This window comes from Trematomus bernacchii, unplaced genomic scaffold (assembly GCF_902827165.1).
Source record: "Trematomus bernacchii unplaced genomic scaffold, fTreBer1.1, whole genome shotgun sequence".
NCBI lineage: Eukaryota > Metazoa > Chordata > Actinopteri > Perciformes > Nototheniidae > Trematomus > Trematomus bernacchii.
In genome coordinates, this window is record NW_022987550.1 from 570,901 (window position 1) to 584,718 (window position 13,818).

The 13,818-nt window shown below is 42.5% G+C and overlaps 2 protein-coding genes across 4 annotated transcripts in view; one reads left to right on the forward strand and one right to left on the reverse strand.

The window, feature by feature from the left end:
* LOC117477043 (P2Y purinoceptor 14-like) overlaps nt 1-1,066 on the forward strand; it is a 14,877-nt gene extending 13,811 nt beyond the window's left edge. Inside the window, 2 exon segments of the mRNA XM_034123753.1 lie at nt 176-773; nt 775-1,066. Coding sequence (XP_033979644.1) covers nt 176-773; nt 775-837 — 661 coding nt within the window. The 3' untranslated portion in view covers nt 838-1,066.
* A 2,241-nt stretch (nt 1,067-3,307) lies between these two features.
* On the reverse strand, nt 3,308-12,852 carry gpr171 (G protein-coupled receptor 171). 3 transcript variants are annotated; one of them, XM_034123757.1, is made up of 5 exons: nt 12,729-12,852; nt 9,955-10,207; nt 8,083-8,289; nt 6,051-6,179; nt 3,308-4,136 (listed from the first exon to the last, which is right to left on the reverse strand). In XM_034123757.1, exons 2-5 carry the CDS (start codon nt 10,111-10,113, stop codon nt 3,582-3,584), a joined length of 1,050 nt encoding a protein of 349 aa, XP_033979648.1. In that variant the 5' UTR covers nt 10,114-10,207; nt 12,729-12,852; the 3' UTR covers nt 3,308-3,581. The 3 variants fall into 3 exon arrangements, with proteins under 3 accessions (XP_033979648.1, XP_033979646.1, XP_033979647.1); XM_034123755.1 differs by having other exon boundaries at nt 8,083-8,292; XM_034123756.1 differs by having other exon boundaries at nt 8,083-8,292; nt 9,955-10,116; nt 12,729-12,799.
* Nucleotides 12,853-13,818: the final 966 nt, after the last annotated feature.

The following is a 13,818-nucleotide window of genomic DNA, read 5'->3' on the forward strand; positions in this document are numbered from 1 at the left end:
GTAACTTCCTTTATTTACAACCATTCCTGTTATGGTGGCCAAGGTGTGTTATTACACCCATATCTACATTCTTTCCACCACTTAATCTTTTTTTAGCTTAAACCTTTTGCAACGCTTCTTCAGTAGGGTACATTCTTTGTAAACCCTTACAGGATACTTCTTTCCCTCCCTACAGGTCGAAGTGGTGCAGTGCCTCCAAGCTGCACCTCCTGCAGAGCGTGGACTTCGCTCGGGTTCTGGCGCTGCTCACCTGGGTCTTCATGCTGCTTTCTGTCCTGCCCAACGTGGTCCTCACCAGCAATCCTGCAAACGAGACGAACGCGCGGCGCTGCATGGAGCTGAAGACGCCGTTCGGCCTGCAGTGGCATCACTTCCTAGCCTACTTCAACAACGCCCTCTTCTGGCTGACGTTGTTCCTGCTCTCCTTTTGCTATGCCTCCATCGCCTGCCATCTGTACAGCTCGTATCGACGTGTTCGCCGCGAGCAAAGCGACGCCTGCAGGAAGTCCAAACGCAGCATCTTCAGCCTCCTGGCGGTGTTTTTCGTTTGCTTCGTTCCGTACCACGTGCTTCGCATCCCGTATACTTTGAACCAGAGGGCGGATTCGGGCTTCAGCAAGGACGCCGGCTTCTGGCTGTTCCAGCTGAAGGAGGCCACGCTCTTCCTCTCCGCATTCAACGTCTGCCTCGACCCCGTCATCTACTTCCTGATGTGCCGCACCTTCAGGGAGTCGCTGCTCAGGAAGCTGTCGGGGAGGAGAAGGAGGAGGAGGGGGGGGGTCGCTCACCACCGGACAGTCCGTCACTAACCTAGGCGGGGTAGAGGAGAGGAGGTGAGGGAAGGAGGGGAGGAGACAAGAATAGGAGGCTATTCACCGTATGCCTCGTCCGCTCTTTGGCGCTTCCACGTTGACTTAAAATTACTTTGCATAGCATCGCCAGCTCTATCAACCTTTACTTGCCAAAGAAACAGTTTTTAAGCTTTTGAAAGAACTGTTAGATAGGTAGGTAGGTAGGTAGGTAGGTAGGTAGGTAGGTAGGTAGGTAGGTAGGTAGGTAGGTAGGTAGGTAGGTAGGTAGGTAGGTAGGTAGGTAGGTAGGTAGGTAGGTAGGTAGGTAGGTAGGTAGGTAGATATATACATAGATAGATAGATATATAGATAGAGGGAAAGGAGAGGAGGAAACAGGAGAGACAACAAAGGAAAGGAGACAAGGAGAGACGACAAGACAAGGATGAAATAACAGAGGAAACAAGGAAAGGAAATGACGCTTTATTTGAACCAGACTATAGTTTTATGTAAATATTGTCGAATATAGAATCTTATAAAGAAGACATTTTCACGGAAAGCAATCTATATTTTACCTCACACATCCAAAAGTTAATTTTGCTTCAATAAGATCATGGATATTTTTCACACTGACAGAAATGTATGTAAATGCAGAAATATGTATGTAGAATTGTAAATAAGTATATATTTGTAAATGCCATGTATATAGTACGTAGGCAGATGTCAGATGTATTTATTGTTGAAGAAGCAAAGTGAATAAAGGAAGTAAGTTGAGGAAATGAAAGAGGATTGTGATGACTGGGCAACCATGTGCCTTTCTTTGTTTCATAATTAAATTGTCTGTTATGTCATATCAACATTTGAAGAAAACTGAAGTGTTATCCGGCTGGTATAAAACAGTATAAAAAGTGTTAATGTCAATATTTAAGGCATTCATTTTTCATATAAACAACGGTTTAAGAGAATCAATCAATGTCAAATACATGATTTGTATTCAGGCTCCCTAAAAGGCTGAGGAAAATAGAGAAATAAAAAATCAAGCATTCAAAATGAGAATCTAAAACATGAAGAGCAACCATTGAAATGTTAAATGTAGGTGTTTCTTTTTATTTAACCCTCACTGCACTTTATAAGATATGACAGTTCAAAACAGACATCTACTGAACATGGTATTAGTTCCTTGAAAGACAACTGACTGCAATAAATACTGACATTTAAACAAAAACAAAAAAAAGCACAACATATTTGCTAAAAGCGGGAAAGGGTCGAGAAACAATTGTAATGTGTCAAATATTTTTAATAAAGTCTTTAACATGTTGCCAATTCATTTTTGTTCAAATATATAATAATTTGTTATGTCTTTACTGCCCTCTGGTGGTCACAGTGTGTATCACATTAGCAATTGCAATGGCTGCAATTACACATTGTGACCACCAGAGGGCAGAACAATAAACATGGTGTTCAAAACAGCACTAACTTTGAAAATAAAACTCTCTAAAAATAAAACATTGTGACCACTGGAAGGTTTTAAAATAGACATACAGTAGTAGCATAGTAACTTTCAAATATGAACTTTCTAAATGTGAGTATCAGTAGTTATATGTAGTACCAGCAATAAAGGACACAATAATTATCAGCTTCATTTAAATAAAAGCAGTTTATTTATGAAGTGTAAAGTATGAGTAGTAAAAATGCAGTACAGTACAGTAAATATGTGGTGGATGAAGTACATTTTACCTAAGTAAATGTTTTAATACATCAGTGTAGAAATACTCTGTGAAAAGCAAAACAACATCAAAATATACTTTAAAGTGGACCTATCATGCTATATTTGAATAATATAGTGTAGGACCATACCTATATAAGGCATATTTATACTTTTTTTTGTTGAAAATACCAAACAGATCATGCATTTTAGCCATGCCTCATTTCGCTCAATGTGCACTTTTGTACCCCTGTTTTTGCAAGGGCAGATTCAGTGAGAACAGCACCACCTACAGGCCTGGCATATGTACTACAGCGTCTCCAGTGCTTTCGAACGGCAATGGCCGTGGCTGTCTCCTCCTGATTGGTGGAGTTGGCCCAATAGCCGTAGCGCCACCGTCCTGACGTCAGGACAGTGTTCAAATCTGGATCAGTTTTTATCAGATCCGTTGCAGCCCCTTTTTTAGAGATTTGGGTATGGAGGAAAATAGAGAGGGTTGTGTTTTCTGACACTTGGTGAGTTCTCTGGAACACCGGGGACACATATTCATGTAGAAAAGACGTACAAAAGTGCATTTTGCATGATAGGTCCCCTTTAAGTTATTACACACTGTGAACACCAGAGGGCAGAACAATAAACATGGTGTAATAAACAGCATCACCAGAATCTCCTCCTAGAACACCATTGTGTTTCTTTAAACCAATCATCTCTCAGAGGGGCGTGGCCAGCAGCAGCTCATTAGCATTTAAAGCAACAGACACAGAATCAGCACTTTTGAAACAGGGCTGAAACAGAGGGGATTATGGGATGCTGCAATGATCTGTTTGGTGTTTCAGCCAATCAGAGACATGTTCTGTATATATCTGAGACCTGTGATATATTGATGAACAACAGTATAATAGGGGACCTTTAAATCATGTGCTTTTGGTGAGTTAAATACAGTACAAACTGAAATATAAAAACTGCAGCCAGACTTGGTGCCACCATTCGAGAGTCAGTACTTTACAAAGACTCCTTCAGGGGAATATTTAGGCACAGCAATATAAAAATATGATCAAATATATTGTCTATAAAGATCATGTTTTAGGTCAAATCAAAGTAGTTTGAAGATCTTGTTCGACTGTAGCCTTTCCCTCTGCAGCCTCTTCTTCTGCAGCCTTTCCCTCTTCCTCTTCCTCTTCCTCTTCCTCGCTCCTCTTCTTCCTCCAGCAGGGCATCATGTTGCTTACCGTCTGTCTGAAAGGCTCATGGAGGTAATAGAAGATGAGCGGGTCGAAGCAGAGATGCAGGACGCTCAGCAGCAGCGTGGCCTCCTTCCCCAGGAACAGCTTCCTCCTGACGCTGCACTCAGTGATGACTTTAGTCTGCGTCAGAGTGTACGGAGCTCGCACCACGTGGTACGGAACGAAGCCCACGATGTACGCCAACGCCACGGCCGTCACGCTGACCGCCGCCCGCCGGGCATCTGCCCTCAGCAGGGGGTCTCTGCAGCTGCCAAGGAGCCTCCGGAGAGCCAGGAAGCTGGAGAGCAGCACGGAGAACGAGGCGTTCAGGAACAGCGCTGTGCAGAGGACCACGGTCAACGCGTGCCAGTGGAGGCTGATGCCCTTCTTCAGAGACGAACAGCTGAGGAAACGCTGCTCCTAAACACACAGAGAAGCATTAGTTATAGTTATAGTGGTGCAGGAATGAGTCCTGAAACCCTGATATGAGTTAGCATTTTTAGCATTTCCTGTCTCCATGGTCTGGATGTTTTTGGTTGTTATCCTGAAATAAGGTCTGAAGTTAACACAAGCTGAAGAAATGTTAACGATTTGTTCTACGACATAAAATAAGTAAGTAATTACCCCACTGGTGAATTTAAAAACTGCGGTTGCTAACAAGTGTCTAAATGAGACGACTAAACATCATCACGCCCAACATTAGCCGCCTTTAGCTTAGCGGTGGTGACGTGAAGTCATGTGACCGTGCTGTAGTTCTTTTATAGCCCAACATTAGCCTCCTTTAGCTTAGCGGTGGTGACGTGAAGTCATGTGACCGTGCTGTAGTTCCTTTATAGCCCAACATTAGCCTCCTTTAGCTTAGCGGTGGTGACCTGAAGTCATGTGACCGTGCTGTAGTTCCTTTATAGCCCAACATTAGCCGCCTTTAGCTTAGCGTGGTGACGTGAAGTCATGTGACCGTGCTGTAGTTCCTTTATAGCCCAACATTAGCCGCCTTTAGCTTAGCGGTGGTGACCTGAAGTCATGTGACCGTGCTGTAGTTCCTTTATAGCCCAACATTAGCCGCCTTTAGCTTAGCGTGGTGACGTGAAGTCATGTGACCGTGCTGTAGTTCCTTTATAGAGTGGCGAAGTCCCTCCCCTTCCGGTTGAGCCCCATGGGACCTTATTTCGGAAAAGTTATGCATTGAAGTCAATGGAGAGAGAAAGATTATCTTTCGATCCCGTTTGAATTGTGCCACGAATTACACATATGATGTTTGTCAATTTAAAAGATAATTTTGCAAGTCAAAAAAATTAAAATGTGTCGTAAAACTGTGAAGTAACACATTTGTTTGTGTGAAAGGCTCAATGAACTACATCTCTGGTCAACCACACACGTCACCAAGATGGCCGTCACTACTGTCTTGTCAACAAACGATTGACTACCCTCACTATCACCACAATGAAACACGTCCTGAAGAATGTCATGCAAAGCTGCCTGCCTGCCTTCCTTTGATTCTCTCTGAACTGCCTGGTCGTTTTAATGTTTAATGTCAACCATTTGTGCAGATAGCATGAAGTAGAAAAGATCGCCGATGCTAACGTTAGCGTTAGCATTTCTCCCCCGGAATTAAATTGTGTATTATAGAATGATCACACCGGTGACAGTACTATTCAAAGGGTTCACGAAATATGACTACTACTCTTACTGTTTAACATTTTGGGTTACTTAATGTTACTTCATGTTAAGGCTAATAAAAATGACAAGGCTGTAATGCTAACTAACGTGCTAGCTACTAGCTAGGTAGCTAACTTGATCAAGCCACTCCTGGTCGTTTCATCAGACGGGAAGCGAAAGAACGAGCAAGACCCATTGCTGGTATAATAACAACCTGGTACTAAGCACACAGGCATCTTGTTAAAGTTATCTTATCTTAGCCAGCGCCATATAGATAGATTCTATCTATATTGCGCTGATCTTAGGTATCTGAATGGTGGAGGAAAACAATTGTGACATCACTTACGCGACTCTGGGATTTGTAGTCTTTCTAGTTACGTATTTTTCATAGTCTTATATTTCAACAGTTTTACGACAAACTGTGACTTTTTTGACATGGAAATGATTTTTTAAGATTGACAAACATCATATGTGTAATTCATGGCACAATTCAAACGGGATCGAAAGATAAGTTTTCTCTCCCCATTGACTTCAATGCATAACTTTTCCGGAATAAGGTCCCATACCCCGGAAGTAAGTGGGAGGGACTTCGCCACTCTATAGCCTAACGTTAGTTTTTTTTTGCAGCAGTTTCAGGAGCAGCTGTAGCTATAGCAGTTTTTGCAGTAGTGTTACCTGAACGTGCTGAATGGGCAGAGCCATGTTTGGCACCATGATGAGGAGCAGCAGCATCCAGACCACCACAGACACCAGCCAGGAGAAGCCCACCCCCTGCAGCCACATGGAGCGCAGCGAGGTGCAGTCCTGAGGCGGGGGGGGGGGAGACCATCAGATAGCATTGTTATGAGCGGTCAGAGCGCATCCACATTAATGATCAGATATCGCAGTTTATTTATAGACAAACTGACAGAATACTAAACAAAACTCTAAACTCTTAAACAAAAGATTTGAAGCCATACGGCGCATCTTGGGTACATTTTCTCATCCAGAATTCCCCATGCCGTCTCTATCGTGCGGTTAATCAAATGTTTGCCTTCCACTCATCGTGAGCACCTGTCATCTATTAAAGGGCCAAAACCACGCCTATGTGACGCCACCATAATAATACAATGATAGTCGGCATCAACCAAAACAATGATAAATATACATAATAAAACATCATATACAAAACATTCATAATATTTATATAGTTTTTTGGACTTTTGTTTTGTGTTTTGTGTACCTTGTACGCCGACCTTGAGAGCCTTGAAAGGCGCCTTAATAAATAAAATGTATTATTATTATTAGTGAGTTAATTTAAATGCATTCGGCTCTTTTTTGTGGAACTAAAGGCAGCAGAAAGGACCCCACACATTGAGAAGCAAACCCGACCAGAGCCAGAGTATTTTCACCCCAAAGACGATTCTTTACAGATGTTTTTCTTTCTTGTAATGCATCATTTCACTATACATCATAAATGCTTTTTACGGTATTTTTGGGGGGATTCTTTATTGGAGATGTGGACTTGAAAGGGGGAGATAGGGGAGGATATTGCCTGAAATCGAACATGCTTACTACAGCGACGCCGAATAGGCCACCAGCTACATCCACTGAGCTACACGGCTACGCTGTATATTGAATTTTTTGGACGCATTTCTTTCTGGAGTATTGGAGTATAATTGGAGTATTTAGTCAACACTGTGTTTTGTGTTGAACCTTTGTTGTGGAAAGTGAGGTAACCATGAATCTTCATTAAATAACCATTAAGCTTTGTCCTAGGGTTTTCCTGTGATTGAGTAACTAGAGATGTAAAGGACCCACATTCATATCTGCCTCTCTCTTAGCCTGCTTTAAAGGGGACCTATCATGCAAAATGCACTTTTGTACGTCTTTTCTACATGAATATGTGTCCCCGGTGTTCCAGGGAACTCACCAAGTGTCAGAAAACACAACCCTCTCTATTTTCCTCCATACCCAAATCTCTAAAAAAGGGGCTGCAACGGATCTGATCAAAACTGATCCAGATTTGAACACTGTCCTGACGTCAGGACGGTGGCGCTACGGCTATTGGGCCAACTCCACCAATCAGGAGGAGACAGCCACGGCCATTGCCGTTCGAAAGCGCTGGAGACGCTGTAGTACATATGCCAGGCCTGTAGGTGGTGCTGTTCTCACTGAATCTGCCCTTGCAGAGCAGAGCAAAAAAAAAGTGCAAATTGAGCAAAATGAGGCATGACTAAAATGCATGATCTGTTTGGTATTTTGAAAACAGAAGCGTATAAATATACCTTATATAGGTATGGCCCTACAATATATCATTTAAATATAGCATGATAGGTCCACTTTAAGTAACACAGGAGCTCTTGAACTACGTGTGAATAGACTTTAAAATATAAACTGTTTTGTTATAGCTGGATGTAGACGTGTTGCATCAGTCTTACCTGCAGTCAGTGAGAGGAGGTGAACGCTCAAAATCTGATCTTCTGCTAAAAGCACTCTTTTAACCAGGTTTTAGTACCATAGTAGCTCTTTAAAACGTTTAAAGACTTAAACATTGAGGCTGTATTGTTATAACTGGATGTAGACGTGTTGCTTCAGTCTCTAGTACTGTACATAAACTAAGAAAGGACCATGAGATTACATTTTATTCGTTTACACTAACAGAGAGACAGAGAAACATCATCAAGAGACGTCTTATCTTATCTTATGTTATGTTATGTTATGTTACCTGCAGGTAGCAGTCGGTGATGATGAAGGCGAGGAAGGCGATGGAGGCGTACAGGCTGATGTAGAGCGTGACGGCGCTGGCCTGGCAGTGAAACACCTTCAGGCTCCACGGAGCTGCCCCCCCGTCCTTCAGGATCTTAAAGGGGAGGGCGAGGAGCAGCAGGAGGTCGGAGAGCAGCAGGTTCAGAAGATACACACTGAGGCTGCGCTGCTGCACACACACACACACACACACACACACACACACACACACACACACACACACACACACACACACACACACACACACACACACACACACACACACACACACACACACACACACACACACACACACACACACACACACACACACACACACACACACACACACACACACACACACACACACACACACACCTTTAAATACACAACCACACAAAGGGCAGCTCAGGGATTATAAGCAGAGATGTTGATATTGAAGCTCAAACCGGTGTCAAGTGAGATTTTTTCCTAACAATTATAAACCAGTGCTTTTCTGAAAAGTTCTAATTATTTTCAACCAGGAGCAGAAAAAAAGGCAGCACTCAGAAAAAGAAGAAAACACTGGGCGCTTCGGTTTTTCTGGAGGTGGTAGCTTCCCACAGCGCGCACTCGGTGTTACGATTGACAAAAGACTCAGGACTCAAATGAACACCACCAGGTACAACTATATGGAGGGAGGATAGAAATGCACAAACACAAAACGCTGACTTTGAGGATAAAAAGCTGAGAACTTGAGGATAAAAAAATGCTAAATGGACCGCAGACTTAGCATCACGAGACAAGATGAACTGGAACACACTGTACGTCTTTTCTACATGAATATGTGTCCCCGGTGTTCCAGGGAACTCACCAAGTGTCAGAAAACACAACCCTCTCTATTTTCCTCCATACCCAAATCTCTAAAAAAGGGGCTGCAACGGATCTGATAAAAACTGATCCAGATTTGAACACTGTCCTGACGTCAGGACGGTGGCGCTACGGCTATTGGGCCAACTCCACCAATCAGGAGGAGACAGCCACGGCCATTGCGGTTCGAAAGCGCTGGAGACGCTGTAGTACATATGCCAGGCCTGTAGATGGTGCTGTTCTCACAGAATCAGCCCTTGCAAAAACAGAGCTAAAAAAGTGCAAATTGAGCAAAATGAGGCATGGCTAAAATGCATGATCTGTTTGGTATTTTGAAAAAAAAAAGTATAAATATGCCTTATATAGGTATGGTCCTACACTATATTATTCAAATATAGCATGATAGGTCCACTTTAAGATCCATATTCAAACATACAGATTCTAAATGGTACGAGTTGAAGCGTTTGTTTGAACAGTTAGCAGGAGGCAGGAACTTGCTTTCAAGCAGAACAGGGCAAACAAACTTAGAGGAGTGTTTACGTGTTCGGCGTAATGACGTACAACGTCCTCCACAACTTCTGTAGTCCTATTCAGCCACTTGGTAACAACCATCGTTTTTCAGACACGTCAACTCTTCAGAAATCACCAGTGGGGTCACTGCTGATGGATTTAATGTCGTAGAACAAAACGTGATCCGTCTCTTCAATGTGTCTCAACCACAGACCTTCTTTCAGCTATTTTACCAAATCCTATGGAGAGATCCCATTGGCTCTGAGACGAGGGAACAGGAAGGTTTGAAATGCTGACTAATTTCCTGGTTTTAGGACTCGTTCCTGCACCACTCTATATATTAACTTAACTTAAATGTCCGGACACCACACTCGCTTCTCATTGGAATCCATTGAAAGAAGAGGCTGGAGCTACAAGGGTCTTCATGTAAGTTCATCTGATCTCATGTCAGGACCTTTTTCCACTACCTTTCCATGACTATTTCTAAGTGTACCTTGACTCTGCGGCTGCGGATGAAGATCCACACAGACAGCAGGTTTCCAGGAACGCTGATGATGAAGACGAGGGTGTAGAGGACGGTGAAGGGTCCCATCTGGTCGTTCACGATGCATTGTTCTCCTCCATCACTGGAGTTGGAGGAAGGAGGCGCCATCGTCTGCAGACCAGAAGCACCCAGAGCTCAGGGTTTATATTTGAGCTAAAGCTGAGGAAGACGTTGGGTTTTCAGGTGGAAAACAAGGAGAGGCCTGTGTGAAGGAAACATACTTTAAATCACTTTAAAGAGCTTAAAAACGTTGAGCTAATTGGGTTTCTTAATCTAAATTGGTTTCTACATTAACACTAGATTTTTCTGTCAAAGTTAAAACACATAATTGCTGTATTTGTGTTTTTTTCTGATGCAGAGTTTTGAATCAACATCTGACAGTAGTGCATTGAACCTGCATTCTCTCTAATATCCAGCAGGGGGCCTCTGATTGTGTAGAGTCTACACAATCAGAGGCCCCCTGCTGGATATTAGAGACTTACAATGTAGTGAGAAACATGGGCTTGTGCTTCACTGAGGATCTTTGTCATTCTGACAGGCAGGCAAACTGCAGTTATTACACTTTGCGTTTTGAAATATGTGTAACTCTGTTAATATAAAACCCACACTGCTCAAACTTCGTTACTTTTCCTAAAATTGGTATATTTGTATATTTATTTATTTTGAGGCGTGGGGAATGAAGAGAAAAAAATATATGAGCATTTTATGAGCATGGGATTTTGACCCCTCATATAAACATATGCATAATGCTGCGCGATACTTTGCGGCCACACGCCGTTGTCAAGCAACGCTTATTGTTTAGGTCCTTTGAAAAGCAGGCAGTCATATAATTAACTAGAACTAGCTAGATCTGATAGATTTGGACATAAACGCGAGTGAAGTCTAACCGGACGCGAGAGAGAGATCAGAGAGCAGATCAGCTGCTGCTGACGGAGAACACGCAGCTCTGCATGATCACAGCTCCGCCGCTGTGACGGACCGTTGAGCCGAGCAAAATACACTAAGAGTTAGACCTAACACACTTAGCTAGTTTATCTACTCTGGAACTAGCTAAACTAGTTATACATATATGTATTCTTTACTGTCGGGTCACTTATTACAGGTTCAGTGAGCTGCATGAGACTGATACTGACGGGCTGTCAGGAGAGGGAGAGGAAAAGAGAGCACCCCGTTTACTTTTCCCATTTTATTATCCAGAATTACTGTAAACTTTTGAATAAAGTAGTTAATCTACTATTAGTAGTTTGTTTAAATGCATTAATTATGTTTTTTTTTTTCATTAACATAAAATAAATCTCACGTACCCCCTGCAGTACTCCAACGTACCCCTAGGGGTCCGCGTACCCCCATTTGAGAACCACTGGTGTAGACGTCTATGAAGAAATGACCATGCTTCTCACTTTATTTATTACTTTAGTAAACTATTTCCTGAAGAGTTTATGGTTTTGATCTGTAGTTTAAAGTCTTCTGCAATACAGCATGATGTTCATTAAACTAATTTTAAAATGTTTACTGAGGGAATAAATCAAGTTAGAAATCTGCTAATTTTCTCATTGACACATTTAGATTTCTCTTAAAAACCAGTCGCCCCCTGCTGGATGTTGGACAGAATGCAGGTTTAAGTCACTTCTACATTGGCTGTGAACACATCAGGAACAGAGGTGCGTTGGATTAGTTTGGTGTGGGAGCTGACATGCAGACAGCAGGCGGGAGGTGACAGACAGAAATGCAAATCTGTGGTCACATAAAAAACTTCTACTGCAACAGGAAGCTGTGAATCAGGAAACGTTGACTCATTCAACCAGAATATAAATCACCAAAATAGTGTCACATCTGCTTTCTTAGAGGCCGGTAGATTTACTGAGAAATATATATTTGCATATAAGTAAAAGGTATCAACTTCATTGTATCATCAAGCCTTCAAGAGCTATTTTTACTTTGTAGTTCCTGGAGATGTTTCAGAGTCTAAACCCCTAAACATGATTTGAGAGCCTGCAAATATAGGATATGCTAATTAAAACCAACCAATTAGATAGCAACAGGATAGCATCAGGTTACAGCAGTACAGGCACAGGACAGGCAAATCGATTTAGTGCACAGTTTCTAAATGTCAACAGTACAGACTTTACAGCAGTAAACATACTAAAACTTCCATATTTGTACGAGTAAAAGTCCAGCATTTATCACGTTTTATCATCAGAAAAGTATTGTTATTATTAGTGTATATCATGTATTAGACGTGCTTTTTGTAAACTCTGGATTTTATTGGCTAAAGTGGAACATTAAGGATTCATCTAATGACTATTTTCTCCATCAATCCATTGAGTTTTGGCTTTGTTGAAAATGTAAAGCAGCTTCAATCAGCATTAAAGTCTCCAGGTTTAATCTGCGGGACGAAATATTTGTTTGCTTTTAATATTTTAAAAGAATCACAGGTTTCAGTTTGAGGATGTACACATTTAAAGGGAAAGGTCATTCCCAAAGTGCATTTGAGCCAGAAACCTCCAATCATCTTGACATATGATTATGTGTGCCACAGTGACCTGAAGTTAAAACAACAATGTTGAGAAAGCAGATTTTGAAATGTAAAGTTTGAAGACGTTTAGGATGAATTCAGTGAGCAACACTTCTTCTTATTTTAGTCGTGAGTGTGACGGAGGAACCAGCATCCTGTCTGATATTTAACAAGATTACACTGAAATAAAGCCTGAATGAGCCCTTACCTTCAGGCGTCCCCTCACAGGTCCTCAGACCACGTGTTGACCCCCTGAGGTCTGGGTCCCTCCCCCCCCCCCCCTCAGGTCTTCAGGCTGCGTTTGATTCAAGGTTTTGGTGCAGATCATGAGGAAGCTGTAGATGATGTGTGGTTGACTTCCTGTTTCTTACTCTACAAACACACAGGCCCCGCCCCCCTGCGTCACACACACACACACACACACACACACACACACACACACACACACACACACACACACACACAGCTGACCACAAGCCCCGCCCCCCTGCATCCCACACACACACACACACACACACACACACACACACACACACACACACACACACACACACACACACACACAGCTGACCACAAGCCCCGCTCCCCTGCATCACACACACACACACACACACACACACACACACACACACACACACACACACACACAGCTGACCACAAGCCCCGCCCCCCTGCATCACACACACACACACACACACACACACACACACACACACACACAGCTGACCACAAGCCCCGCCCCCCTGCAACACACACACACAAACACACACACACACACACACACACACACACACACACACACACACACACACACACACACACACACACACACACACACACACACACACGTGACGTTGTTTGGTTACTGAAAGCATGTTTGCCATCTTCTCTTGTAATTTGCTGAAATGAGGAAAGAGGACTCTATTTATACAGTATTTTGTTAATAAACTATGAATAAAGGGAGAATGACACCCTTTTCTTCTAGTACTACCACCTTATAGGTGTCAAACATGGCAAAGCTCCTAATTAATGCAGAATAACTTCTTATTTATTATCAAAAGGCAGTATTTATGAGGTTATTGGGGGAAGAATGCCCTAAATTAGTGCTTTATAATGATGGATAAATAGCCAATATGCTTTATGTACGTGCTAATACACAACTAGATAAAGGCTCACATGTATACCTTAATATAAGGTGTTTTCCAAATTGTGCACACAGCAGCATTAACTTGATTAATAAAGTCAGTTTCAGAATGATTATTGACATTTTGAACGAGGAGACAGACAGAGGGGACACT

Excerpts from the sequence above, each read along its gene's own strand:
- gpr171 (XM_034123755.1), bottom strand. The coding sequence starts at position 10,113 with ATGGCGCCTCCTTCCTCCAACTCCAGTGATGGAGGAGAACAATGCATC. Across the intron at positions 6,180-8,082 it reads TCACCGACTGCTACCTGCAG|GACTGCACCTCGCTGCGCTC; the intron begins GTAACATAACAT and ends CCCCCGCCTCAG. Across the intron at positions 4,137-6,050 it reads TGCCCATTCAGCACGTTCAG|GAGCAGCGTTTCCTCAGCTG; the intron begins GTAACACTACTG and ends CTGTGTGTTTAG.